We start from the raw sequence: 27,144 nt of genomic DNA on the forward strand, positions 1-27,144 counted from the left end.
AGCTGGCCACGGGAATGCTTGATGGCGAAACTGACACTTCAGGTGGGAGAGAAAAGGTTTTGGGATCGTAGAGCTTGCCACTTTTAGGATTGACGCGCTTTCCACTTTAAGAAACAAGATAGAAGCATTACACCTTTGTCTTCCTCGCACCTAAACCACTTTAAAAATATTCTTTAGTTATTCAGGTGAATTTGTTGGTCAGGAGAATTGCTCGAGATGGTTCACACATTCTAAAAACTGCTACTTTATTTAAATAATTGTGCAAGCGATCCAGCGCTTCTTCAGCAACCAACAAGGTGTTGGAATCCTCTCCCCGACTTGGTCCTAACCGAAAAACCCACTTACTAGCGCTTAGCTCTAGCTCTGAGTGGATAATGACCGTGAAGGTGATATCATTTTCTAAAAGCTAATATTATTCCTGTGGCAATATTCTTTTAAACTTGTTTATACCGATGCATATTCTAGATTAATCTTGTGTTTATAAATTATAAAGATGTTTATAATTTATAAACTTTCTTAAACAACTGGAATGTCTAATATTGGTAAGCTTTTCTTGAATCTTCCAAAGTATTTATATTGAGGACATCCTTGTATTGAGTGTAAAACTCTTCATTGTTCTTTTTCTTTCCTTTTCTAACTGTGGATTCTCTAATCAAGCCATTTCTGGGGATGATTAAAGTGTCCAAGAGCAATATAAGAAGTAATCAAGAACCTTACCAAATATTCTATTTTCTTTCATAACAAGTGAGGTGCTATCTTTGTGTTTCCAGCGCTTAGGGTGGCGTGGCAGGGCAGCGGCTGCATTTAGATGAGAGGAACAAAACAGAATACAATCAAGATACATCAGAAAGAGAATGGATATGATGGCAGTGAGACAACGGGTAGAATTATTTCCATTATCTTTCCACAATTTCATTGTTCCTAGTGAAGCAAGAAAACATTGGTTCTCCAACCGAGAAAGAGAGCGGGAAAGTAATGAACGGTGTCCAGTACCCTTTCAAAGTAAATGAAAGAGTCAAGATCAAGGTGAGACGGCTGTTTGTGTGTCAAAATGCTATAATCTTTGCTATGTAAGGAAACAAATGAACTCCAGAGAAAAGTTTGTTTGTAACAAGATGGATTCTTCCTTGCTTTTTCAAGTACTTAACTAGGACTTTGGACAGTAAACAAAAGCGTATCTTGCCACTACAAGAATAATATCACCACCAACACCACCACTATTAGCATAACACCTGTACTGAAGAACAGGCTCAACATTTGAGGATCCTTTCTCTCTAAACTACAGCAATTTTGTTCACCTTAAATAAACTAAAACATTTAGCATATGTTTACAAAAAAAATTTATATTATATCTTACCACTAAAATAACTACTATTTAGCTAATTTAATTGCATGCCTTGAAATTAATATTCACCATTCAAAGCGTATTGGTTTTCACCATACTTTTAATTTATTAGATCTTGATAGAAAAACAGCTTAACTAAAAAGGTACCATTCAATTACATCATATCCTATGTATTCATAAGTTTCTTCTTTATATACTATAAAGCTAGCTGTTGTTTTACTCTTAGTGTTATAAATATCACACCAGAACTCAGTTTGTCCAATTTAATTATCATTAGATTTGAACCACATTTTATATCTGCTTTTTCAAAATTATAGTGCCTAAAATCATCATCTTTTTGCTTATTAATTTTATTATAAAACATTTCTTGACAAATACAAATTTGTAAAATAAGAAATAAGAACCAACATTGTGTCATGGACGTCCATGATCACCAAATGGATTCCTGGCGATAGCCACGGATCTCCTCCAAGAGATGCTGCTCCATGGCGTGAGACCCGTCAACGAGATCAGGCTTCTCTCCATCTTCAGCCAATCGGTGATGGTCGATGGATCCAGCTACTGCTCCATAACATTGGCTCTGGAGCAGCATGGTAGATCTACTGGGACAGTCGGGCCGAAAGTAAACAAATTAACGATGGCATCATGGTCACGAAACAAAGAATTTTCTTTTCTTAAGCCTACCTTAACTGCTAGCTCATGCTCGAGACTTAACTTTCATCTTCTTACGGGCATCCATTTTCTCTTGGATGCCGCTATCTTCCATTTTCATGATTGCAACTCGTTTTGCTTTGTAGACCTTGGTAATGTTTTTCAGCACGTCCGATTCACTGACTTCGTATTCCTCCAGCTTCTTCCCGAGAAAGGACTCCACTTCGTGTACCAGCTCAACGTCAAGCTGCGCAAACCGAGCAATTAAACTCCAGGCGACCAGAAAAGCAAATCCAAACCTCGGTTACAAGAGAGATCGCACGTCCACCACGCCCAGCACGCGCAGTTCGTCCGACTCTATGGACGTAATCCTTAGTAAACCTGCAAGACATACGAGCTTCAGCGATGAGCAGCGGTCAAGGAGAGAAAAGAACCTCGGAATATCGTAATTCACGACTAGATCCACGGTTGGAATGTCCAGGCCCCGACTGGCAACATCGGTTGCAATCAGGATTGTTGCCTGCCCAGATTTGAACTGATTCAGAGCCGCCAATCGCTGGGGCTGCGTCTTCACTGAATGTAGAGCCACAGCAGAGATGCCAAGCTCGTCCAGTATCAAGCTTAGTAAATGGCACGTCCTGCGAGAGAGAGAAAAAAAAATCCACAAAGTGAAAACCCAATGAAAACCTGATGTTAGAACTTAAACGAATCTTTTTTTTTGCGTACCTGCAGCGGGACACAAAGATGATAACCGAGCGTATGTCTCCCAGTTCGAGGTTCTCCAGAAGATACGTGAGATAGACGTTCTTTACCTTCCCCGGCATGAAAATATACCTTTGGTCGAGAGACTCCACAGTCTTGAGCCCCTCGTATGCCTGGTAGAAGAAGGCCCTGTGGCCAAACAGGTCTCGCAGCGCCTGAAGATCCCCAGTCATAGTGGCGGAGAAGAGCAGTGTTTGCCGCTGCTTGGAGATGCCATCGAAAATGGTTTGCAGCTCGTCTTGGAACCCGCGATCAAGCAGCAAGTCTGCCTCATCAAGCACCAAAAACTGGAATGAGAGAAAGAATGAAAGCCGTGAAAGGAGATGAAAAGAAAAAAGTGAGACGAGCTGAGCTCTCACCTTCGTTTTGGAGAAGGCGGCAGCGATGTCTGGATCACTGCCAAGATGAGCTTTGATCCTTCCCGGCGTCGCAATCACAACGTGAGGCCTTTCCGTCAAAATCTGTGCTTGCGTCGTCATGTCCATGCCACCCACAACCACAGCACAGCGCAAATGGACTCCAGCGCCCAGCGCCTTGAACTGATCGGAGATTTGGAAGGCGAGCTCGCGAGTGGGGGTCATGACGAGCGCAAAGATCCCGTATGGGTTCTCTCCCAGCCGCTGGAGAATCGGCAGCGCAAATGCGGCCGTCTTGCCACTTCCAGTCTGCGCCATGCCCAAAACATCCTTTCCCTTGAGAATCTGCGGCACACAAGCCCTCTGGACCGGCGTGGGATGGCGCATACCTAGCTCCTTGCAGGCGCCGACGAGCCATTCCGCCACTCCCAGCTCCTCAAACGATCCAACCCCGCCGCCGCCCTCTGGAGCATCCGATTCCTTGCAAATCTCGGTGGAGCGCGCATTGCCATCATCTGGGCGTTCTGCTGCTGGCGCCGGATCGTCGCGCTTGCGCTTCTTCTTCTTCAGTGCCGCCCTGGAGAAGAGAAGCGGTCCCTCCATCAAGAACCCTAAATCTTTTTTTTAAGTGATCAAACACTCCTTTTAAGTTTTAGCTAGATTTCTTTTTGGCTTAATGCAAACTCCATCGAAACAACGTTCATGGCTTATTTGGATTGAAAATTAACAAGGTAAAATATCCCCTACTCAAAACACTTTGATTTCTTCCATGGAGACTGCCCTTCCTAGCTCGATGGATTTTTGCGCCGCGACGCCGATGGCCACCGAGAGGAGTCCATCGTCCAGGCTCACAGCAGGTGGTTTCTTGCCGTGGGACTTTATCGCAGCTAGGAATTCCAGGTGCTCCAAGTAGCTTGAGCCGTGATGAAGGCCCTCGTATCTGTGTGAGCAGCGAACGGCTGTGAGTGAGCTCAATGCGTACCAAAAAAAATAAAATAAAATTTTTACCTGACTCTGCTGTTGAAGACTTTGATGGTTTCTACGTTTTGCCTGCCGCCGCTCCTGCTCCCGATCCGGACAGTGTTGTCGGGAACGAACGCTTCCACCTTGTAGAGGAATGGTTTTCTTCTTGTAAACTTTGAGGAAAAAGGAAAGCTATAGCGAAAAACTAGTACCTTGCCAGCGTTTCCAGTCACGCAAATCTCTTGCTCGTTCTGGCCGCCTTCGGCAAACATGCAAAGATCCAGCATGCTCCGTGCGCCACTGCTGTAGTCGACAATCACGTAGGCGTTGTCAATGATATCTGGAACCTGTTCACGGTGTGTCAGGAAGGGCGGGGCAAAAATGAAGTTTTTCGGTACCTTGCCATCGTAGGCTTCATCCAAGTGATTTACATCTTGACCTCCGGAGGCCATCACGCGAACTGGCTGGCTTCCTATGATGAGATTCATTAAGTCGAAAAAATGGCAGCATTTCTCTACTAATGTTCCACCCGAGTTTTTGTTGAATCGATTCCAGTCATGAACCTGTGAGCATAGCGGCACCATTGTTTATCGGCCACATGCAAGTATAAACAGGAACTTGCCTTTACAAGGAACGGAAAACGGTGCTCACGAATTGCCACCATTTTGACTGTGCCAACTCTCCCCGATTTAACTTCCTTGATCAGCCTTGCAATCGGTGGCATGTATCTGTATTCCAATCCGACTTGCAGCAAGATATCTGGACGACTCTTTGCAGCTTCGAGTACCTAAACAATAGATCGAAGGCAGGAACCAATCAAGCAAAGGAAAACTGATAAGAGACCTCCTTGCAATCCGCCACCGTTGTACAAAGTGGCTTCTCCACCAAAACGTGATGCGTCCTGTGGTGGCTCAAAATGTCCAAAAGGATCCTCGCGTGCGTCATGTTGGGTGTAGAAACAATCACAACATCACAGCCTCCACTGTCGAGTAATGCCTTGTGATCCTCGAACACCTGAACCCGTACTTCTCATGAGAGCAAAAGAGAGAAAGAAAACCATTTTCACCTGAAGAGTGTGCCTTCTCTGAATAGAATTCGCAATCTTCACAGCGGCTTGCCTGGACGGCTCGAAAGGATCGGCGATTGCCACAACTTCAGCCCCTTCCACCACTGCCAAGTTGAGTATATGCTCTCGTCCCATCATCCCGACCCCAAGGATACCATACTTGATCACGCCTGGCGTCTCACACCATGCCGCCATCTCGAAAACCTTTCTCCTGACCAGATACAATGAATGTTCTTCCAAGAAAATGGCATATTTTTCTCCCTTATGCTTATCCGCTTATTATAACTTTTTTACTTTGATCACCGTTTTGGAAAAAACCTCTGTATATGAGAAAACGCAAGCTGTTACAATGAAACTGAAGCACTCACGTTTACGAGGCTATGTCAAATCATCTTCTTCCAATCCTTCTGCTGCTGCCTCTCCTCCCGCGCCACTAGATTCCGCTAAGTGCGATATATCGCCGACGGGAAGCTGTTTTGCGAGCCGGATGATCTACGCAAGTACAAAAAGGTAAAGGATCAGTGGAGATTGTAAAGTTTACAGTACCATGTGATCCAAATGGTTTATAACACCGCTCGATTTTACGACGTGCTTCACTTCCTCTGGGTTTCCTTCCCGGTATGCGTTTAGCAGCTGCTCCGCAAACCTGTTTTGTTCGCTTTGGAAATATGCATCTATCCTGCAAAACGAGGAGATTCGAGCGGTTGGTTCCTTCCCGAGAATCGTCACTGTACTTACATGGATAGATCATTTTGACATTGCTCGGCCTGCTTGAAGTCTTGAGCGTACAAGTAGACGATAACAGCACCCACGCATGTCTAAAAACACAAAGGCTGAATCTAAGAAATCAAGAAAGGCAAACATACCTTGCATTGCGTAGATGTCGCTTTGCATTTATCAGCGGATTGACCCCATCTTAGCAACATGGTTGCAGCATCTGTATACCTGAGATTGCAAGCCTTTGGTTCAGGAAAACTAGGCCACACAGTGATCATACCTCTGCAGCTTTATGTACAAACTTGTTGCAGAACGATATGTATCAAACGCCATTTGCTCTCGTTGCTCCTCCTCAAAAATCCCAACCGCTTCAAGGTACATCTTCACGGCTTCGTCAGGCAAGCCATCCTCCAAAGCTCTGGAATTACCGATCCAAAAACTATTAAGAACCAGCATTTTAGAGTTTGATGTGAGTACCTTCCACCCCTCGAGAGTGCTTCCGCTGCCGGCTGAGGCTTTCCAGATTCTATGTAGAGCTCACTCGCTCTTCTGAAAAAGTCCGCCACCTCGTTCCATAATCCAAGCTCTTTTGCGAGGGCTCCAGCGCTTTCCATATGCTTTCCCGCGTGCCAAGGCCTTTCCGAGTTTTCTAAGCGTCAAGGATGACAAAGGGATATCATAGAAGAAAAAGAACTCTCGAGGAGTAAGTTTTTCGGATACGAAGCAAGACGCTCTTGTCCCATTGCTGCTCTCTCATGCGCTTCCTTGGCCTTCTCAGTCTTCTTGGCAATCTTGAACAGATTCGCTACCAGCAAGAGGAAGAAGAATTAAACATAGATCACAAAAATGTGGGTAAGAAGCTCTAGTTCTCTAGCTATGGTCTCACCAGCTTGTTCGTAATACGGGGTCGCTCGAGCCCAATCCGATGTCCATCTCGTCAAGCTCAGCTTCGTCCTGCCGATCAAGCACGAGAACTTTTAGGTCCGGGAATCGCTCGAGGAACAATGAAGCACTCACAGCTTGTCGCCCTTGCGCATCATCCTGTCCGGATCATTCTCCTTATCGCGGTGCTTGATGTCTCCCATGGCCGCAAGATCGAAATCCCCGCAAGAGAGCTTCCAATCACGCCGAGTAGAGCGCCGATCCGTGACGCATTCTAGCGCGAGCAAGAAGCAAGCCCTAGGCGGAGAAGAAAGAGATTTTAGGTCATACCAAAAGAGAAGAAGGCGCTTCTGGGATCGCCGCGCCTCCGCCTGGATCGTCTAGATCGATGCAAGAATCGGCACTGTCGAAGCTCCAGCAGCGCTCGGGTGTGATCGCTCTCAACAAGATCGCCGCAGCGTATGCCCACGCTGGGCATCTGGCCGACTCGATCGAATCCCTGGAGAGAATGCGCGAGGAGGGCCTGGCGCCTGAAAGGGGCACATTCCTGGCGCTGCTGGGCCTGTGTGCTAAGAAATCCGCAATCGCCGAAGGGAGATTCGTCCATTCCAGGGTCGAGGCGAGCGAATTTCGTCGCGACGATCTCGTCCAGAACGCCACGATCCACATGTATGGCAAATGCGGCTGTGTGGAGGATGCGGTGTCTGTGTTCCAGAGCTTGGATCATCCCTCACAGGTATCGTGGAATTCTCTTCTCGCTGCTTTCGCTAGAGATGGCCAGTTCCAGCAGGCTTTCCAAATTTTCCAGAGGATGAAGCTCCAGGGGCTAGCTCCGGACAGGATCACGTTCGTCACGGTGCTGGATGGATGCAGTGCCATTGGCGATCTCTCTCGAGGTAAGCTTCTTCACGGCTTTGTTCTTGAGGCTGGGCTTGAGAGGAATGTGATGGTTGGAACTTCTTTGATAAAAATGTATGGAAAATGTGGTTGTGTGGAGGATGCTAGAAGAGTCTTTGACAAGCTTGCACTGCAGGACGTTGTCTCGTGGACCTCGATGATCATGACTTACGTCCAGCATGATCGGTGTGTGGAAGCTCTCGAGCTCTTCCATCGAATGAGACCATCAGGAGTTCTTCCCAACAGGATCACGTATGCTACAGCCATCAGCGCTTGCGCTCACGTCGAGTCTATGGCCGATGGTAAGCTCATTCACTCGCAGGTTTTGGAAGATGGTTTTGAGTCGGATGTTGTTGTCAGCTGTGCGATCGTCAACATGTATGGGAAGTGCGGAAGTCTCGAGGATGCTCGAGAGGTTTTCGAGAGAATGCCTCATCCCAACACGGTCTCCTGGAACGCCATTGTAGCAGCTTGCACGCAGCATGGTTGTTGTGTGGAGGCACTTTGGTACTTCCAACGCATGCAGCTTCAAGGTGTCAGGCCAGATAAGATTGCCTTCGTTACCATCTTGACTGCCTGTTCTGATTCTCTTCTCTTACACGCAGCCAGGGCCATCCACGCTCAGATTTTTGAAACGGGACTTGATCGAGGTGACGATGCTGTAATCACCGCTTTGCTCAACGTTTACTCCAAGTGTGGGAGCTTAGAGGACACACGCTTCACGTTTGAAAGGATTGGAGACTGGAAGACTGTGAACTCGTACACGAGGATGGTCGGGGTTTATGTCCAGCATGGATTCTGGGAGGAAGCTTTCAAGCTCTTCCGAGAGATGCAGCTGGAGGGGATTACTCCGGACAAGGTCACCTTCATCACTATCCTCAACGCTTGCTCCAGTCCGGCTACTCTAACTTTCGGCGAGCTTCTTCACGAGTGCATTCTTCAGTGTGGCTACGACACGCACTTGATCGTCGGCAACTGCATCATGACGATGTATAGCAGCTGTGGGAGAATCGACAATGCAGCAGCATTTTTCAGCACCATGGTCGAAAGGGACGCTATCTCCTGGAACACCATTATATCAGGACATGCACAGGCTGGTTTTTGCGACGAGGCAGTCCACCTTTTCAGAAGGATGCTGGCCGAAGGGATCACTCCTGACAAGTTCACGTTCATCAGCATCATTGACGGGACTGCTCGGATGCAAGAAGCCAAAATTTTAAGCGAGCTGATGGTCGAAAGTGGAGTGGAGCTGGACGTGTTTCTCGTCTCAGCTCTCATCAACATGCACAGCAGATATGGCAACGTTCGAGAAGCTCGTTCACTCTTCGACGACATGAAAGACAGGGACATAGTTATGTGGACTTCGATAATCTCGTCCTACGTCCAGCATGGGAGCAGCGACGACGCTCTCGGTTGCACACGACTTATGAGACTCGAGGGGCTCATGGGGAACGATTTTACGCTGGTCACAGCTCTCAACGCTTGCGCCAGCTTGACAGCACTATCAGAAGGCAAGCTTATCCATGCTCACGCGATCGAGCGGGGCTTCGCGGCGAGCCCGGCAGTCGGGAACGCTCTTATCAACATGTACGCGAAGTGTGGCTGCCTCGAAGAAGCAGACCGGGTTTTCCACCAGTGCGGCAAAAATCTGGTTTCCTGGAACACCATCGCTGCTGCTTACGTTCAACGCGACAAGTGGAGAGAAGCTCTCCAGTTATTCCAAGAGATGCAGCTCGAGGGCCTGAAAGCAGACAAGGTAAGCTTCGTGACAGTTCTCAACGGGTGTTCGAGTGCCAGCGAAGGAAGAAAGATCCACAACATTCTGTTAGAGACAGGGATGGAGTCGGATCACATCGTCAGCACGGCACTATTAAACATGTACACGGCAAGCAAGAGCCTGGACGAGGCAAGCAGGATTTTCAGCAGGATGGAGTTTCGAGACATCGTCTCCTGGAACGCGATGATAGCAGGGAAAGCCGAGCACGGGCTGAGCAGGGAAGCCATCCAGATGTTCCAGAGAATGCAGCTGGAAGGCGTGGCGCCGGACAAGATCAGCTTCGTCACGGTGCTCAACGCCTTCTCCGGATCGTCGCCGTCCTCGCTCAAGCAAGCCAGGCTGGTGGAGAAACTTATCAGCGATCAAGGATACGAGACAGACACCATCGTCGGCAACGCGATCGTGAGCATGTTTGGCCGCTCGGGAAGGCTGGCCGAGGCAAGGCGAGCTTTCGAGAGGATCCGCGAGCGAGACGCTGCGTCGTGGAACGTGATCGTCACAGCCCACGCTCAGCACGGCGAAGTCGAGCAGGCTCTCAAGCTCTTCCGGAGAATGCAGCAAGAGAGCTCCAGGCCGGACAGCATCACGCTCGTCAGCGTTCTCTCGGCGTGCAGCCATGGTGGCCTGATCGAGGAAGGCTACCACCACTTCACGTCCATGGGCAGAGAGTTTGGGATCGCTGGCAGCCAGGAACACTACGGCTGCGTCGTGGATCTGCTCGCGCGAGCCGGGAGGCTTGATCAAGCGGAAGAACTCCTGCGAAAGATGCCAGTCCCGGCGAGCTACGTGCTGTGGATGACGCTCCTCAGCGCTTGCAAGGTCCAGGGCGATGAGAAGAGGGCCAAGAGAGTGGGGGAGAGGGTCATGGAGCTGGATCCTCGCCGCCCGGCCGCCTACGTTGTCCTCTCCAGCGTTTGATCGTCTGCGGTGACGTGGCTGACACGTCGGCTAAGAAGTCCAGGTGGCGAGGTGAGCTGGCCACCTAGCGGTCAGCATTGGAGGCTTTGCGGGAGCAAATACGAGCGCCTAGGTTTGGAGGAGGCAGGAGGAGCTATGGCGGCAGCGCTAGCGCCCGCGGCATTGATCCGAGGAGCTGCCACCACGGCGAGCGATGGCCCATTCGCGGCGGCGACGTCGTCGTCCTCCTCGGCTTTGTTTGCCGCGAGATCGTCGTCTTCCAGGTTCGCGCAATTCGCACTGCGGTGCTCCTCCGCCGCGGGGATTGGCTGTGGCCGGAGGGCTGTGCTCAAGGTAGCAGCTGCACAGGTGCTCCAAGATGTGCATTTGAGCGAGGAGGCGAGAATGGAGGTCGTGGATGTGGATTTGAGCGATCGCACCTACCCAATCTACATCGGATCTGGTCTTCTAGACAAGCCAGAGCTTCTCCAGAAGTACGTGAATTCTCTGTTCTCTCTTTCCAGTTCTCTCAGAAAAACCGATCTTTCTCTACAGACATGTGAAAGGAAAGAATGTGTTGGTGGTGACGAACACGACCGTGGCACCATTGTACCTGGAGAAAGTAGTCGGGCTTCTCAAGGCAAATGGTTCCAAGATAAATGTGGAGAGCGTTATCCTGCCGGATGGTGAGAAGTATAAGGACATGGTGCGTGGTGTGGTTTGCTCTTTCTCGTTGTTTACCTTCCTTTCCTTCTCTTTCCAGGGAACTTTGATGAAAGTTTTTGACAAAGCGGTGGAAACCAGAATGGATCGAAGGTGTACGTTCGTGGCACTGGGAGGAGGAGTGATTGGAGATATGTGTGGGTTTGCTGCTGCGGCTTTTCTCCGCGGTGTGAATTTTATTCAGATTCCAACGACGCTCATGGCTCAGGTAACTTGCTTTCTAGAACCTAGTTTGTGGAAATTCACAAGATTTTTCTTTCCCAGGTTGATTCGTCAGTCGGAGGGAAGACCGGTGTAAATCATCCGCTTGGCAAAAATCTCATTGGTGCATTTTACCAGCCTCAGTGCGTGGTTATCGACACGGATACTCTTAGCACGCTTCCAGAGAGAGAGCTCTGTTCTGGAATTGCCGAAGTCGTCAAATATGGTTTGATCAGAGACGCGAAGTTTTTCGAGTGGCAAGAGGAAAACATGGACAAGCTGTTGGCCAGGTGACTTTGTTCTCGATTGGCTCGCTCGTTTGTGAAATTCAAATCATCAGGGACCCGGATGCTCTTGCTTATGCCATCAAGCGTTCTTGTGAGAACAAGGCAGAGGTTGTATCGCTTGACGAGAAGGAAGCCGGTTTGAGAGCTACATTAAATCTTGGGCATACGTTTGGACATGTAAGCTATCTCTCCCTCGTTTTCTTTTCCTTTCCTTTCGATGCTTAGCTTTTTCTTGCAGGCTATAGAAACAGGAATTGGCTACGGTGGTTGGCTGCACGGAGAAGCCGTAGCTGCTGGCACGGTAATTCCCAAACTTCGACTTATTGCCTCATCATTCATATGTTTATCTTCGCAGGTAATGGCTGCGGATCTCTCATTCCGTCTGGGATGGATAGACGCTTCTCTTCAGTCTCGGATCCTAAACTTGCTAAAGCGTGCGAAAGTTCCAGTGGCACCCCCCAGCACAATGACAATCGAAAAGTTTCAAAACATAATGGCGGTATGCAGCTTCGTTTTTCTAGAGCACAGCGTTTTTCACCAAGAAGCTTGGTTTTGTTTCTTCGTACAGGTAGACAAGAAGGTTGTGGACGGCGATTTGAGACTCATACTACTCAAAGGCGAGCTTGGAAATTGCGTGTTTACTTCGGCATACGATACCAAAGCTCTTGAAGAAACACTGCATTCCTTTTGTCCCTCATAGATTACTTCGAAGGGCCACCCATGGTATCTTTGTTATAGCGATGGTTTTTAAAATGTTTTCCACCGTTAAACAAAAGTTCTCAACTTGTCCTATGTTGAGGTTGTACATACTCGCGCGCTGAGCTCCGGGGGTTTCATCCTCTGGCAAACGCCCTTCCTCGATGAGATTCTGGATCAGTTCACGCTTGGCAGCCTTCCGGCTCGACAGCTCAGTGCCTGCTCGATCAATCTGGAGTGGACAAGATCAGTTGGAATGCAAGCTGACACAAAGAGATCTTACGCGCTGCGCTGCACAGGTGTTTCTGTGCGATCACGATCGACGAACGCGTCCTCCACTCGATAGCTCAGCCAAATATACATATCAAGAACCTGGAGCGAGTTATAACAGGTTGCAAAGCCAGACAAGCGAACCTTGTGTAGGGAGTCCAGTTCCGCTAGATCCTTTTGTGTGCTTGGGACTCGCATTGTTGCAGGTGTTAGAAGCCTCTTCAGTGGGACATTCCTATTGACCGCATAGTTCCTAGCAAACTATGGAAAAGATAAAAACAATGCGAGAAAGCAAACATACGATATTGTGGAACAACCATACCTCGAGTAAAGCTCCCATTATTATACCGTTATCTTTATCCACGGGGCTGCACAAGCGCATTGAGTTGAAGCCAGCAAAAACGACGAGTGTTACCATGTACAGAAAAGGAAACGGGAGTCCATGGGCAGTGGAATGTCGTCAAGCATCCTCGCTATCGCCAAAAGATTTGTAGAGTCACACAGAAAGAACATTGAAGACACAGCACAGTAACTGTAGCAATGAACTTTTCCTGCAAAGGTGTACAAGTTAGAAAGCGAATCAAGCGCAAAACATGAGCACACCAGTATAGCCGAAAATGGGAAGTTCGGATAAAAGCTACAGTACAGGCCTATTTGATCAAAAGTTGGAAAACTCCTGCAGCCTGAAAGAAAAGAAAAAGAAGACAGGAAATATAAGAAATCCAACTGCTAGCTCATTACCAATACAGCAGGTGTTGGTGTTGCAAGTGCTCGATGGAGATGAGCTATATCAGAGCCTTTGAGACATGCTACCTCACCTACAGGATATTTGGACTTGAATCTTCCAGTTCGGCCTGTCACACAAGTGATAGGAGTGAAGTCGTTTAAAACGTGAGACCATCCATACCTGCAATTTGCTTCACTTGCATGACACTGAGGTAGCAGCGAGCGATGCCATCGAACTTGTCCAGCTTCGTGAAGATGATGCTGGATATTAAGATTTAGACCCATCCCGATCGCGTCGCTGGCGACAAGTATGCTAAAGTCCTCGTCGGCCTTGTTGAATCGTTCAGCCTGCACACTGAAAGCCGAGAAATAAAGAACCGTTTTTCAATCACAGAGCCTAAAAAAAAAGGAAAGAAAGAACTCGTATAAATGCCTGATAGCATTACCTGTTTGGTGCGAGTCTCTGGAGGAAGAGATCCATACACGACCGAGCAGTTGATTGCCGGATGCAATTTCTCAATGTCTCGCTGAAATGAACGACAAAACGTTTATCTTCTTACAAACCAATGGTGTGTATCTCATCACGCGAGAAGCTTACAATGCAATCTCCGCCCCGAATACGTCTAATATCACGTAGAGGTTCATTATCGTTCAAGAAGCTCGAACTTTAGAGAGGAAACTACGAACACTCGTGCAAAGCTCTAATAATCACGTGGTAAATCGGGCAAATGTGACAAAATGTTGCGAGACAAGGCTTCCCCACCGTCAGGAATATAGAAGTAAGCTCCCGCATCGATTGGCGCAGTATCAGAGCCCTGTACCAGCTTGTTAAAGAACGAGTCCACCACCGAATACTCGAACACATCTCTGTCTCCAGTTATCCAAAAGAGGTCATAGTCATCAGACACCACCTCGGCCAACTCAGGGCTCAGGATATTGGCTGCATCCAGCCGCGTCGGAAGCTCCACCACCTTTCCCTCATCAACCAGTAGCTCATACAGTCTTGGAGTATCGAATCCCCTGCCCTCTCGTAGCTCTTCCTCCTGGTCAAACACCTTAAGGCCGTACATGAGGGTCTTGCCTCGCCGTTCCACCACCTTTTTTTCTGTCCCAAACTCGAATTTGCGGGCAGATTCACGGCTCAGGTGCATCTTGTCCCATACTCCACCCGATTCTATAAGCACCAATCCCTCGCAATAGCTGGCAGGGGCGATGAGAAGCCCTAATCCACGACCGTGGGCGAGCTGCCAGCGGCAGCATTGGTTCCATAACTTGGAGACGCTGCAGTAGCGTGCCAGATCCCGCCGACCCAGATTTGTGACGATCAAAGCTACCAGCTCTTCGCAGCACAATGCCTTCCGTTTAAACCCAAAATGTTTCGAGTTGCTGAGATTCTGGATCAGTTCACGCTTGAGCGGTTTAAAAGGACACAGGTCAAGAAAGGTCAGGTTTCGTGGTTTCTTCGTGCAGCATTGTCTTGAGGGATGCCTATTCCGGGAAATGTTGCGATCATAGTAGTCTAAGAGCTTGTGCAGAGTGTTTCCCAGGCCACTGAATTCATCTCCGTGGAGCCGCTCGACAGAGAAAGGGGGACGCAATGCTCGCGAGGGCGATTTTATCGGGCCGCCATCTTCCAAACCTCTGCCAAGAGCCACTATGTTTACTTGAGGAGATGTCGATCTCAAAGAAGAGCGTCTCCAGCCGTGCTTGCTCGGGAGCGAGGTCCGAAACCAGCTCGTGAGCAATGACTTCCACGATTTGGACAATGGAGTGCATTTCCGTACCGCTAGATACTTGTCTTTCACGTAGACCATGGCTATGGCGCGTGCGCTGTGGGGCGCCATGGATTTTCGAAGGTAAGCAACCCATTTAAATGGCTTTACGATTGCTCCAACACCTCGTAGATCAGACGAGCGTGCAAAGATCTAATATTTAGATCCGTTTTGCGGCTACCATGGACTTTCGAGGTAAAATATTTCTCTTCTCTTGAGCTTCCGTTTTCACTGCTCTATAAGATGGTAATAAGCTCTTCTTCTTGCTTGGCAGATCACAAGCCATCTCGTCATGAAAACCTCAGGAGAAGCAGCATCACTCCTCCCTGGAATACACATTCTTTCATCAGATCCTCAGGACTCATCTGTGATCTTCGATCTGAAGTCCGCTTGGAAAGAGGCAAAGAGATTCACGCTCGTGCCACTGAGAGTGGCAAACGCCATCATCTATGTCGCGAACTCTCTGATCGGTGTACGCAAAATGTGGCAGGATGGCCGAAGCTCGCCGTGCCTTCAACACAGCTCCAACCGTTGTTTCATGGAACTCTCTCATCCTCGGCTACGCTGACAATGGAGAAGCTTTCCAGGCACTGGAACTTTTCGCAAGAATCGCAAACCTCTCCACGATCTCGCCAGACCGCGCGACGTTTCTGGCGGCTCTCAAAGCTTGCAGCAAGATAGCAGCGATCGAAAAAACCGATTTTCTTAATCGCGGGAGCTCCAAGTTCGTCAAGATCAAGAGCCTCGGGTGGTACACTGTTGATGCGAGCAAGCCGGATGGCACACAGACATGCTCGTCGCCAGCGCTTTGATCGACGTCGACGCGTATGGGAAATCCTGCCGCTCGGATGATCTTCGAGAGAATGGAAACTCACGACGTTGTCTCGTGGACTTCCATGATCTCGGGATTAGAACTGTTCCAAGAATTCATGGCGAGCAGCACTAATCGATCCAGTGCCAGGAGTTTTGTGGGCGCTCAAGTCGTGTTCTGGGCTGGCCGCGAGGGAAGAACGGCGAAGTTTTCTGGAAAGTTGGCGGCGATCAAGATGGTGCGAGCTATATTTCTCCACAGCGAGGCAGCAAAGAGAGGTTTTGATCTGGACGTGTTCGTCGCGAGCACGCTGGTGGATCTCTACGCAAAGTGTGGAAGCGTGGATCTAGCTCGAGCGGTGTTTGACAAGCCTGATCATCGCCAATCCAGTTGCCAGGCAGCGATGGCGCTGGATGTCTTCTCGCAGATGACGATGCTGGATAGATTTTTGGGACGATCGTCGTGGCCGCCAATGCGTGCACGAGCATGGCTGCCAGCGAGCAATCATCCCGAATCCCCGAATCCATCGATAGCGATGGAGGTGTTTGTGTGATCAAAGTGGAGACGATCCACGCGAGCGCTCGCGGTCTGAGGATCGATTGTGGCCTCAATACGTACTCCAAGTGTGGAGCACGATCGACGCGCACAGGATCTTCGCCGGAACGAAGACCCGGCGCCTTGGAACGTTTTGATCCTCGGCTATGGCCAGCCCCAGGAGTCCCTGGCACTGCTCGCGGCGATGCGGTCATCTCGCTCGATCGTCGCACTGCGACGAATCTGGAAGGAATTCGCAAGCTCCACGCCGAGATCGACCGCGCGAGCCATGAAATGGGGCGAGATCTCATCGACCCGGTCGTGGCGAGCTGCCTGGTGGATGCGTATGGGCGATGCGGCAGCATGGACGAGGCCGAGAGATTCTTCGCCTCTTCCTCGTCGTCGGGAGGTCTCATCTCCTGGAGCGCTCTCGTCGTGGGATTTAGCCGCCTATGCGACGCAGAAAGGGCAGGAGATCTGGGCACGTGGGTGGCCGCGTGTGAGGAGCTCCTCAATGTCCAAGAGAAAGAACGTGCTCCTCGGCATGGCCGCCGTTTACCACGATTGACTAACCTTGACCATCTGGACAAACAGATTGCTTCCTATCGAAGAAAAACCATGCTCGACACCATGTGACATTTCCTCAGTATATCTCGTCGAAAACTTTCTTTATGCCCGCTCTGGGCATATGCTCCGGCCAAGATGTTCCACGAGAAAACGTTTGGATTCGCAATCCCTCGAAACACCAATCTCTCTGCGCGATGATCTCCTGGCGGCAGCTCTACCGTAAAATATTCTCGTTTTTGCTGACCTGGACTTTCGCTGACATGTTGTGTGCTCACAAATAAATCACATCAATTGTTAGCCGCTACAAATCTGTTGGACTTGGTAACCATGGATGCAGGTCTCTCATCTGCAAAAGAAATTCGACGTCTAGCACCTCCCACTTCACAACCCCATCACAGTAAATCACACTTGGCTTGATGAACTCCAAGTAAAGAACCGTCACCTTCTTGGGAAGTGTATTTCCACGAATGAGAAAATGAACTGCACCTCCGGGTGACACTACGACACAATGCTCTAATAATCATGTGGTACATCAGGCAAATGTGACAAAATGTTGCGAGACAAGGCCTCCCCGCCGTCAGGAATATAGAAGTAAGCTCCCGGGAGGTATAAATTCGGCGCAGCATCAGAGCCCTGTACCAGCTTGTTGAAGGACAAATCGGCCACCGAATACTTGAACACATTTCTGTCTCGAGTTATCCAAAAGAGGTCATAGTCATCAGACACCACCTCGGGCAACTCAGGGCTCAGGATGTTGGCTGCGTCTAGCCGCGTCAGAAGCTCCACCACCTTTCCCTGATCAGCCAGTAGCTCATACAGTCTTGGAGTGTCGAATCCCCTGCCCTCTCGTAGCTCCTCCTCCTGGTCAAACACCTTAAGAGTATACATGAGGGCCTTGCCTCGCCATTCTACCACCTTTTTCTCTATCCGGAGGCACTCGAATTTGCGAACAGATTCACGTCTCATGTTCATCTTGTCCCACACTCCACGCCTCAGATCCAGCTTGTAAATATCATCAAACACGTAGTCATGCCCATGCGTCAACTTTTCGAAGAGCCTGTAGCAGCCGCCCCTGAGTAAGACGCATTCCTCGATAAGAGCGATCCTCCTCGACGGGCGGCAAACATCTATCCAAGAATCGTTGGCGAAATCGTACTTTTGCACGGCGCCGGACTTGTCGATGATGAGGATGAGAAGCTGGCCTTGCACACGACCCAGCCAAGCCGATATTGCATCAATCCGCGGCCTCCACAAGAGCTTCCATCGCTTCACGCTGGGCTCGCCAATCGCCAGCACCCCATCCGATTCTATAAGCACCAATCCCTCGCAAGTTCCCAGCACAGCCGAATCAGAGATACCTAGTGGCACCCACTGCTCCTCCCCAGTGTTGGAATCGCGCATCCATAGCTTGGATCCTTCGGTAGGGGCGATGAGAAACCCTAATCCGCGGCCGTGGGCGAGCTGCCAGCGGCAGCACTGGTTCCACAGCTTGGAGACGCTGCAGCACCGTGCCAGATCCCGCCGACCCAGATACGTGACGATCAGAGCTACCAGCTCTTCGCAGCACATCACCATCGCCCATGCCTTCCTCCCCATTCCACAAACCTAAAAATGTGCACGCATACTTTCAAGCATGGATATAAATATTTATCGTCCTCGTGGAGAAATTCACTCTCGCAAAGACAACTTTGATTTACAACCAAAAAGTAACCAAGGTAAAAATAATTTTGAATAATATTTAGTTTGCTTAATAGTAATGTTATTCCTATTTAATAATTTAACTAATCAAATGGAAATTTATAATTATAAACATATTTATAAGCAAGGAGTGTATGCAAGCAACCCAAAGATCTAAAGGAAGCTGCTTGATAAGTTTTTCATATGCTTTTCTCATATATAAGTTTCTCATGCTTCATCATCTAGGCATGATTCAGACTTAGATCAAATGCCTAATCGCAAGTGGGAGTGCTAATAGTAGATAATGTAGCATGTAGCAGGTAGTCGCCAGTTCTTTCTATACGCAGTACCTAGTGGTTCTAAAGAGTCTTTCTTGTGTGCTATCTCTCATTTGCGCTCCTGCACAACAACTCTATGCTCTTGTATAAGAACAAACTACATATATATATTTATAATTTATAAACTTTTTCAAATCCCTTCTAGCTTATTCTAATCTTATTTATAGTTTATAAACTAATGCTCAATTACTGGACAATAGATTAATATAACTTGTTTCTTAAGATTTTATGATTTTAAGCTAATGTGTGAGATAAAAACTAAACATTTTGTTTGTCAAAAAAATGATCAAAAACTTTTTTTCGTTGTGTTATTAATATTTTTTATTAAGTTTTGGCAAATAGTTTCTTAATAAACTAATTGTTATCATAATATATATTATTTAAAATACACAAAAAAGGTTTTGCAAAGAATTAAAAAATAAAACAAATTTTACCATTAGAGGACACACTGGACAAGGCCACTATCCTCAATGCTTGCTCTATCTTTTAGTGAGTTTCGAGTGCATTCTTCAGTGTGGCTACCACTCACACTTGATCGTTAGCAATTGCATCATGACGATGTATAGCGCCTAGGATGCTGGCCGACTCCTGACAACTTCACGTTCATCGATGAACGTTGGAAGTACCAAATAGTTGTTTTCTAGAACAGTTTGTGGAACGATTCTTTTTCCCAGTTTGGAAGACCAGTCAGTGTGAATCATCGCTTGGGGCAAAAGTCTCATTGATGCATTTTACCAGCTTATCGACACGGATTAGCACACTTCCAGGTGACTTTGTTTTCGATTGGCTCGCTCGTTCGTGACATTCAAATTATCAGGGACCCGGATGCTCTTGCTTATGCCATCCAGCATTCTTGCGAGAACAAGGCAGAGGTTGTATCGCTTGACGAGAAGGAAGCTAAATCTTGGGCATATGTTTGGACATGTAAGTTCTCTCTCCCTAAATTTTCTTTTTCCTTTCCAGTCGATGCTTCTAGGCTATAGAGACAGGAATTGGCTACGGAGGTTGGCTGCACGGAGAAGCCGTAGCTGCTGGAACCGTAAGTGCCAAAACTTCGATTTTTTGCTTCCTAATGGCTGCGGATCTTTGGGATGGATAGAGACTTCTCTTCGGCCTCGGATCTTAAATTTGATAGAGCGTGAAAGATCCAGTTGCACCCCCCAGCACAATGACAGTCGAAAAGTTTCTGGAGCTTCGTTTTCCTAGAGTAGAGCAAGAAACATGGTTTTCTTCTTTCTTACTGCTAGAGAAGATGGTTGTGGACGGGGATTTGAGACTTATACAACTCAAAGGCGAGCTTGGAAATTGCATTAAGCTTTTCTAAGCTATGCGTCTTTCACCACTCTCGCGGAGCTCGTTTCGGGGCTACCAACATATGCGTAGTCCCTTTCTTCAAATGGCAGTGGAACAACTTTGATTGCGCGGTATTTACCAACGTTGTTAACATGCTCGTTCTCCAAGCTTTGATCACAGAGAAATCAAATAAGTAAACTCAATTAAGTTAATAAAATACTTACCGGAATACGTTCCACATTCCCCGCCTACAAATCTCAAAGGCTGCCAAGATGAATTCCAAACCGAAGCTTTTAGTCGCACCCAACTCCAGGTGGAATAGCGAGAATAACCACAGCAACCTGAGCAGTGTGTTTATAAGCTGTGTGTGCAAAACCACAGTTAAAGCTAAGATCACAACAACGAAAAATTCTTACCATGCAACTGTAGTAGAGTGACTTGCGCTCAAACATGAGCTTGTCCCGAAGCCACCGGTTCGATGCCTTTTTTTGTAAAAGCCCCCAGTCCATGACAAGGTCCCAGTAGAGCTGATAAGCAGTAGCACAGAGCGAAGACAGCACAAACATGGATTTCCATGCCGCTGTTCCACTCCACTTGTACGTGATTTTCATAACCATCGCAACAATAGCGCTCAGGTACTTGCCGGCGTTTGCAAGATGAACGGGATCCCGCAGGTCCACCCATCTTCTCAAGCTCTGAAATCGAGAACTTTGAGAGCGCTCACTTTCTTTTAAAGAAGGGGAAGATTACCTGCATAAGACGCCACCAGTATGCTATCACCACGAGAGGGTACTGCAGCGCAAACTTGGAGGTGCAAGACTCTCCATTGCTGGATTCGTAGTTGTTTCCACCGTAGTAGCAGAGAGTAAACCCGAGGTTCTTTAGAGCAGTGACCTACAAAGAAAGGCAAGCGGTTATGATTTCGATGAGCAGAGTCGCACACCTGGCTTGTAAGTTGGTCCGCAAGGAAGAAATCCGCAAGCTCAACCTGAAATTCCCCGTCCACTAGTGAGACTGGAATTTATCATTGGACAAGTCGAACCTTGAATAGAGGTGCAACCATGATCCGCAAGAGAGAATAGAAAAGACCCGACCTTGCCGGTTTGTAAAAGACATTGAAAGGAAGAACGAGAACTCCGATCCACACCTGCTTATGGAGCGAACCAGATTAGCGAAGGCAAAGACGGAATAGTTCTTACCAAAAGAGCTCCGAGCGGAACAAACTCACGAAACTTGTCTGACGTAGTGGGGATCGTATACAGAACAAGATAAAAAACCATGGCCGCAATCAAAAGCATTGTGATCAACGTGCTCAGCAGCAGCACGTCTTGGTATTTAAGCTGCGACCGAGGTTCAAACTCGAAAATATATGCATAGTTGATCCTGGATTTTCTCCAAATGTAGATGTTGCAAGCATACACATACATGTGTAGCAAGAACAATACAAGTGTGCTGCCAAGTAGAACAAACGGAGTGTATCAGCATGTAAACGTTGCAAAGCTACCTGAACATTGGGAAGGCAATTTGGACGCTAGGAAACTTGTGGTTGTGTGGTAGTGTCAGGAGTAGAACGAACGTGACGATAAGACTGAAAGAACAGCCCGTGAATAGCCCTGGAAAACTTTCACAGGTGAGAAACAATAGCCACTGTATACATGCAGCTTTCCAACCAAGAACGAAGTTTAGATTCGAGGATGGTTGCCTCATCGGTTGCATACAGGCTAAAGCCTTCCTTCGATTTCCTTTTAGAAAATAGTCTGTAAACATGGACATCACTTGTTCCATCATTCGGAGGATCTGCAACCATGAACACAATTGCGTGAGATACACCAGTTATACCTTATAATTTCCACACCTTATCAGAAGTTGAGAAATGCGACATATTAACAGCTCGCAGATATGTTTCTGACGCACATTTGCCTGTAACCTGGAAAAAACAAAGACCAAACACAATTCAGGCACAACGAAGAAGACCTTGGCATAATAACCTTATCGTGTTTTTTCAGAATTTTGCCGAAAGCCATTCTGTTCAGTGCGCTATAATTCTTGAGATGGCCAAGGCTTCTATAAAACTCGATAAATCCAGCTCGCAAAAGCTTCGCCGCCTGAGCAGGATTTGTTCCCGCAAAGACCTCACCGCCATCTGAAGGATGTAAAGTCCACGTCAAACCCATAAAAAGCACTTGAAAGACGTAACCTTTGGAGGATCCTTGATTTTCAAAGAGAAGCTCAAGCTGACTTTGTAGCTGTCGAGCATGAGAGACATACTCGTTCTCTTTATGCTTGTAGAAATAGTTAATGTTGTTGAGTTGAGAGTCCAGCTTCGCGAAAAACAGTCTCACATATTCCGCATCGGAGGAAGGTCCACGCAGCTCAGTCTCGTACACAACCTCGTCCTGGACATAAGTCCGAAGGCTTTTCTTGTGTACTACCTGGAACAAGAATTACAATCTCAGAAACAAAAGAACGAGTAAATAAATTACCATGAAATCGTTGCTTTCTTCGACCCAGCTGTCGGCAACCGACGAGCTTCCAAATAAACTCCTCAGCCTCGAGCCCTGACTAGGAGAACGCGACGACTCTCCAAACAGGCTCCCTAGCTCTTGAATCCTGTTTACTGTATCAACATCAATCTTTACCCTCGTGGCAGCTTGATGATCGTGCTTGACTTTCTTTAGATCTTTCTTGAGCTGCTTGTAGTTGAAATATGAATCGCGCCAATCTGGAACTCGATGCCATTCGAGGTGCTTCTGAAACTTCATTTGCGGCCCTCAGAGATGGGACACTAAAAATGGGAAAGAAGAAACGCGCCTTTACAGTGCCGTGCTTGGTTTTTATACTCGCTGACCACTAACAAAAATCCAAACTTAGGCGAGGAGCTTATGACGACAGCCTTACCTCAAATTTGGAAGTGGTGGCATCTCCATGCCACAGCATCCTCTGATTTAGTCAAAAGCAGCAAATAGGAAGAAAAACTCAAACGATAGTCAAACCTTTGTTGTGGTACAGCAGAGTCGTTCTCGGCCATTATCGACTAGAATCTCTGGCGGCCGAAGGTGCAGAAACAATCCCGGATCGGAGTGTATATAATTTCATTGTGCGCCAACGTCAGTTGGATAGTGGCGGTTGAAGCTTCGTACTCGAAATTCCCGATTCTAAGAAGACAAAGTATCGCATTCGCCGTCTTCAGGGTACAACGAATACACATGTCAGCTTTTGAAAAATCAAAAGTGTAATGGACCTTACTTCGATTGCATCAAGCCATGCACCAGCCATCAACGTCGAAGTCGTCAAGAGGAACCGGCCGGCGTGGCCCATTGTCTTCATCACCCAACAGTTCTATGTCCGAATCGTCCGTGTCGTATTCCGCAGCTCCCTTCCTCTGATGGATCTGGTTGAACTTCTCTTCCTTGACACACATGCACATCGCGAAGAAACGCTCCTTGAAAACCAGCAGCGGGTGTCTCTCCCTCGGGCCCGTGTCGTAACTCTCCCGGAGAAACACCCACGGACGCGAGCCGGCGTGAGAGACGTAGAAGATAGGCTCGTTGCTGCGAAAGTACTCGAGATGACCCTCGGGCAGCCCCAAGCACTCTCCCAAACCATGGAAAGTGTGGAGCAAAATCCGCTTCTCGATGGTCAGGCTGAGAATCTCGTGATAAGTTGCCAGCGTCCGCTTCCTCTCGCTGGCCGAGCCGGGCACCACGTCTACAGCGTCGTCGTAAGGTGATGGAAACGGTGCTTCCTGGAGAGCATCGAAGTAGGCCTTGATCTCCTCCCGATCGACTTTGCCACCGTCAACTTCCACTGGCACTGGAAACTCGTAAGGATTTTTTATCCCAGCCTCGGCGATCCACCTCTCTCGAGCAGTGACCGCGAGCTCTGGATACCACTGCGAGAGCTCCAGGCAGCGAGCTCTCTTCGTCTCCACGGGGCGGAAGTACGTTGGATTGCTGTAGAAGATCTTGGTCTCGTAGTCGGCTGGAAATCCAAAGTACTTCGCCATCTTCGCCAGCTCCAGCACTGGAATCCTCCTGTTCTTCGCCAGCATGAGCAGCTTTGTCACGGATTCCACCGCCTCGGACCTCTGCTTCCTCTCCTTGAACGATTGATGCGCCTTCATCAGCTTCTTGGCAGCGCCCGTGAAGCGGAGCCACTTCGATCGATCCTCGCCGTGCGCGAACTCAAAAACGTAGGGGAAATTCCTCACGAAGTGCGTGACCCTGAGCTTCCCCAGGTAATCGCCGCGGTTCTTCTGGATATCCATCGCCAGCGCGGTCCAATCTGGCTGCGACAGCAGCGTGTTCTTCATCCGATCGGCAAATCGGAGTTTGGCCTCGCGCCTCACGATCCCGTCAAGGTACTGGTTGAATCGCGGCCGGGGCATCAGCACCCCCGGCGGCGCTGGCGCCATGACGGTGACGATCCTGGTGGCCCTGCTCGTCCAGCGGCGCTGGAGAGAGATCCTCTTGCGCGCATTGGCGTCGGAGTACCTGACAAGAACGCATCCCCGCATTGCACATAAACCCTAAACCTCGTTCTGAGTGCTTTAAAGAAATATGCTTTTGTATATAAGTTTTTGTTTGCAATTTTTTTTATATTTAATCTAATTTTTTATTTGCTGAAGCAAACTTGTAAGAGTGAATATATTTAAAATATATTTGAATATTTTAAAATATTCTACCATCTAACTGTTATTATTCATTTAGATTAATCTTGTAGTTATAATATTAGTTTGCTTAAGCATACTTATAGGATGGTAGTAGATATATATCTTGAATATTTTAGATATTTTACCATTTAATAGTTGTTATTCATTTAGATTAGTTTTCTATTTATAATTTATAAACATCTTTATAATTTATAAACTTAGTTAAACACTTTCTAGTATATTATTTTTTATTCTACCAGCAAATGGTTAATATGCAATATGCTTAATCTTGTATTTATAAATTATAAACATGTTTTTAACTATAAACTTTTATTTGATCAATTGGATTAACAAGTAAGAATAACATTACTATTAAGCAAACCAAACATTGTTACATGCAACATGTAGCAAATTATTTATAAATATGATTTATAAACTTTCTTAAACACTTTTTAATATATTCTTTTTTTATTCTACCATCTAATGGTTGATATACAATAAAATAAATCTTTTATTTATAATTTATAAACATTTTTATAATTATAAATTTTTATTTAATCAATTGAATTAATAATTTGCTACATGTTATATATAGCAATGCTTGGTTTACTTAATAGTAGTGTTATTCTTACTTATTAATTAAATTTATTAAATAAAAGTCTATAATTATAAACTATGAGTGCATGGAATGTGGAAAGGGAATACAAAAAATATGCATATCAATTAGCCCAAAAACCCTAATTTATATAGAAGAGAAAGTGGTCCAGATTGAAACTAATCCGACGGCTATAAAAATCCCACTATGCTAATATTAGTATACGGCATCATAGCTGTACACTTGGACATCACATCATCCCCTCTTCTCAGAATAATAGAAGACCATTAGAGTTCTCTTGTAGATAAGTTAAGATCTAGATGAATATTAAGAGGAGGCATTGGTGGATCTATAAGTGATATCAGTTGTTCCTGATTTCTTTGTACAAAGAATTTCAACTATTGTATATGCATAATTTTTGGAGGATTGACTTGCTAGAGGTCATGTCGAACCTCATAAAACTTGCAGTTCAACTTGCCGTAACATCTGATATAGTTCTTTCCACTAAACAAAGAGCCCTTTAGATAAACCACGTATAGTAAGATAGGGAAAATGGACTAATACTAACTCTACCACTTTATACTCCATAAATAGATGATGATGGGAGTTGTAGTATTGTTGTTGTCCTACTTGTATGTAGCCTAGGTGTTTAGCAAACTAAACTCAGACAAGTGGAAGATTGTTTGTCAAATACTGATCTTATAATTTAGCATCGGTAACTCGTGGTAATTGCAAAGGTAAACCTAACTTCGTTAGTAATATTGGATCATGATAATATAAGAGTTTATATGGTGAAACACCAACAGAACTCTACAACCTTGTGACATGCATACCGAAAAGATAGCAAATAACCATCCCAATCTAAATGCTAAAAGTTCATGTATTTCACAATCATTCTTTTGAATATTTGAATGAGCCATTCTACTAAACCGTTTATCTATGGATGATAAGCACTTGTGAAAGTGTAGCATATCCCCAACCTAATGTAAGCCACAAATTTTTCCTTTCCAATTTGCCAGCTTACCTCGCCTATCTGTAAGGAACCAACTCCCCGAGATGTCGTAGGTTAAAGGATCCCCAAAAGCTTGACCGAAATGACAAAGAGTTCATCGGATGGGACCAAGTCGAGGATCGAGTCCAAGACCGACTCTAGGACCGAGTTCGAGATAGAGTCCGGAATCGAGTCCGAGACCGACTCGGGGACCGAGTTCGAGTCCGAGTTCGAGACCGAGTTCGAGACGGAGTCCGGATCCGAAATCGGGTCCGAGACCGAGTCCGAGGTCGAGTCCGAGGTCGGGTCCGAGATCGGGTCCGAGATCGAGTCCGTGATCGAGTCCGAACCCGAATCCGAAGTCGGATCCGAAATCGGGTCCGAGATCGAGCCAGAGACTAAGTCCAAATACTAATACGGGTCAAGGGGTGAAAGCCCAAAGCGTGCGTCTCCCAAGGGGGGGGGGGCTGCAGGGGGTTCCAAAAGTATAGTAGGGATAGTGAGGTCCAGGAACCAGTTTTGAAGGGACTCTCCAGTTGGGCTTCCAAACCGACTTGAGGTTGAGACTGGGACCGAGGGGCCTTGGGTGGGAGTGAGCATGGACTTGGCTGGTGCCGGAGGGGCCATCCAAGGAAGTGCTCAAGAGCAGCTCCCACTCCCGAAAGGGAAACCGATTGCGGTGCTCCCGGCTCATGTGGA

At 47.2% G+C, this 27,144-nt stretch overlaps 7 protein-coding genes and 1 pseudogene across 11 annotated transcripts; 2 read left to right on the forward strand and 6 right to left on the reverse strand.

The window, feature by feature from the left end:
* Positions 1-1,712: 1,712 nt before the first annotated feature.
* Positions 1,713-3,724, reverse strand: LOC9643824 (DEAD-box ATP-dependent RNA helicase 36). 3 transcript variants are annotated; one of them, XM_024688718.1, is made up of 6 exons: positions 3,118-3,724; positions 2,723-3,045; positions 2,431-2,634; positions 2,296-2,377; positions 2,030-2,243; positions 1,713-1,944 (listed from the first exon to the last, which is right to left on the reverse strand). In XM_024688718.1, exons 1-5 carry the CDS (start codon positions 3,715-3,717, stop codon positions 2,043-2,045), a joined length of 1,410 nt encoding a protein of 469 aa, XP_024544486.1. In that variant the 5' UTR covers positions 3,718-3,724; the 3' UTR covers positions 1,713-1,944; positions 2,030-2,042. The 3 variants fall into 3 exon arrangements, with proteins under 3 accessions (XP_024544486.1, XP_024544487.1, XP_024544484.1); XM_024688719.1 differs by having other exon boundaries at positions 1,713-1,947; XM_024688716.1 differs by lacking the exon at positions 1,713-1,944 and having other exon boundaries at positions 1,961-2,243.
* A 78-nt stretch (positions 3,725-3,802) lies between these two features.
* LOC9644004 (inositol 2-dehydrogenase) lies at positions 3,803-5,397 on the reverse strand. The gene is made up of 7 exons (XM_024688720.1): positions 5,144-5,397; positions 4,921-5,091; positions 4,700-4,864; positions 4,476-4,640; positions 4,290-4,424; positions 4,123-4,220; positions 3,803-4,054 (listed from the first exon to the last, which is right to left on the reverse strand). The coding sequence occupies exons 1-7, from the start codon at positions 5,336-5,338 to the stop codon at positions 3,862-3,864; spliced, it is 1,122 nt and encodes a 373-aa protein (XP_024544488.1). The 5' UTR covers positions 5,339-5,397; the 3' UTR covers positions 3,803-3,861.
* Positions 5,398-5,419: 22 nt separating this feature from the next.
* LOC9644005 (gamma-soluble NSF attachment protein) lies at positions 5,420-7,052 on the reverse strand. The gene is made up of 9 exons (XM_002983719.2): positions 6,878-7,052; positions 6,747-6,814; positions 6,581-6,665; positions 6,338-6,496; positions 6,141-6,278; positions 6,010-6,088; positions 5,882-5,961; positions 5,690-5,822; positions 5,420-5,635 (listed from the first exon to the last, which is right to left on the reverse strand). The coding sequence occupies exons 1-9, from the start codon at positions 6,943-6,945 to the stop codon at positions 5,522-5,524; spliced, it is 924 nt and encodes a 307-aa protein (XP_002983765.2). The 5' UTR covers positions 6,946-7,052; the 3' UTR covers positions 5,420-5,521.
* A 53-nt stretch (positions 7,053-7,105) lies between these two features.
* On the forward strand, positions 7,106-10,807 carry LOC9644006 (pentatricopeptide repeat-containing protein At3g09040, mitochondrial). Of its 3 annotated transcripts, none has more exons than XM_024688714.1 (2): positions 7,106-8,172; positions 8,245-10,807. In XM_024688714.1, the coding sequence occupies exons 1-2, from the start codon at positions 7,131-7,133 to the stop codon at positions 10,332-10,334; spliced, it is 3,132 nt and encodes a 1,043-aa protein (XP_024544482.1). In that variant the 5' UTR covers positions 7,106-7,130; the 3' UTR covers positions 10,335-10,807. The 3 variants fall into 3 exon arrangements, with proteins under 3 accessions (XP_024544482.1, XP_024544481.1, XP_024544483.1); XM_024688713.1 differs by having other exon boundaries at positions 7,106-7,478; positions 7,533-10,807; XM_024688715.1 differs by having other exon boundaries at positions 7,542-7,638; positions 7,776-10,807.
* Positions 10,181-12,316, forward strand: LOC9643825 (3-dehydroquinate synthase, chloroplastic). The gene is made up of 8 exons (XM_002983614.2): positions 10,181-10,807; positions 10,869-11,019; positions 11,077-11,244; positions 11,301-11,527; positions 11,578-11,701; positions 11,763-11,825; positions 11,880-12,023; positions 12,093-12,316. Exons 1-8 carry the CDS (start codon positions 10,470-10,472, stop codon positions 12,222-12,224), a joined length of 1,347 nt encoding a protein of 448 aa, XP_002983660.2. The 5' UTR covers positions 10,181-10,469; the 3' UTR covers positions 12,225-12,316.
* LOC9643826 lies at positions 12,226-18,487 on the reverse strand (annotated as a pseudogene).
* A 1,597-nt stretch (positions 18,488-20,084) lies between these two features.
* Positions 20,085-23,390, reverse strand: LOC112351290 (phosphate transporter PHO1-like). Its single transcript, XM_024688880.1, has 15 exons — positions 23,202-23,390; positions 23,107-23,148; positions 22,692-23,058; positions 22,406-22,640; positions 22,197-22,351; positions 22,064-22,135; positions 21,879-22,005; positions 21,713-21,821; positions 21,408-21,660; positions 21,251-21,355; positions 21,152-21,196; positions 20,959-21,102; positions 20,625-20,903; positions 20,433-20,569; positions 20,085-20,376 (listed from the first exon to the last, which is right to left on the reverse strand). The coding sequence occupies exons 3-15, from the start codon at positions 22,968-22,970 to the stop codon at positions 20,241-20,243; spliced, it is 2,076 nt and encodes a 691-aa protein (XP_024544648.1). The 5' UTR covers positions 22,971-23,058; positions 23,107-23,148; positions 23,202-23,390; the 3' UTR covers positions 20,085-20,240.
* An 8-nt stretch (positions 23,391-23,398) lies between these two features.
* LOC9644008 (protein WHAT'S THIS FACTOR 1 homolog) lies at positions 23,399-24,716 on the reverse strand. Its single transcript, XM_002983722.2, has one exon. It carries the CDS (start codon positions 24,620-24,622, stop codon positions 23,465-23,467), a length of 1,158 nt encoding a protein of 385 aa, XP_002983768.1. The 5' UTR covers positions 24,623-24,716; the 3' UTR covers positions 23,399-23,464.
* Positions 24,717-27,144: the final 2,428 nt, after the last annotated feature.

Source organism: Selaginella moellendorffii, unplaced genomic scaffold (assembly GCF_000143415.4).
Source record: "Selaginella moellendorffii unplaced genomic scaffold, v1.0 SELMOscaffold_59, whole genome shotgun sequence".
Lineage (NCBI taxonomy): Eukaryota > Viridiplantae > Streptophyta > Lycopodiopsida > Selaginellales > Selaginellaceae > Selaginella > Selaginella moellendorffii.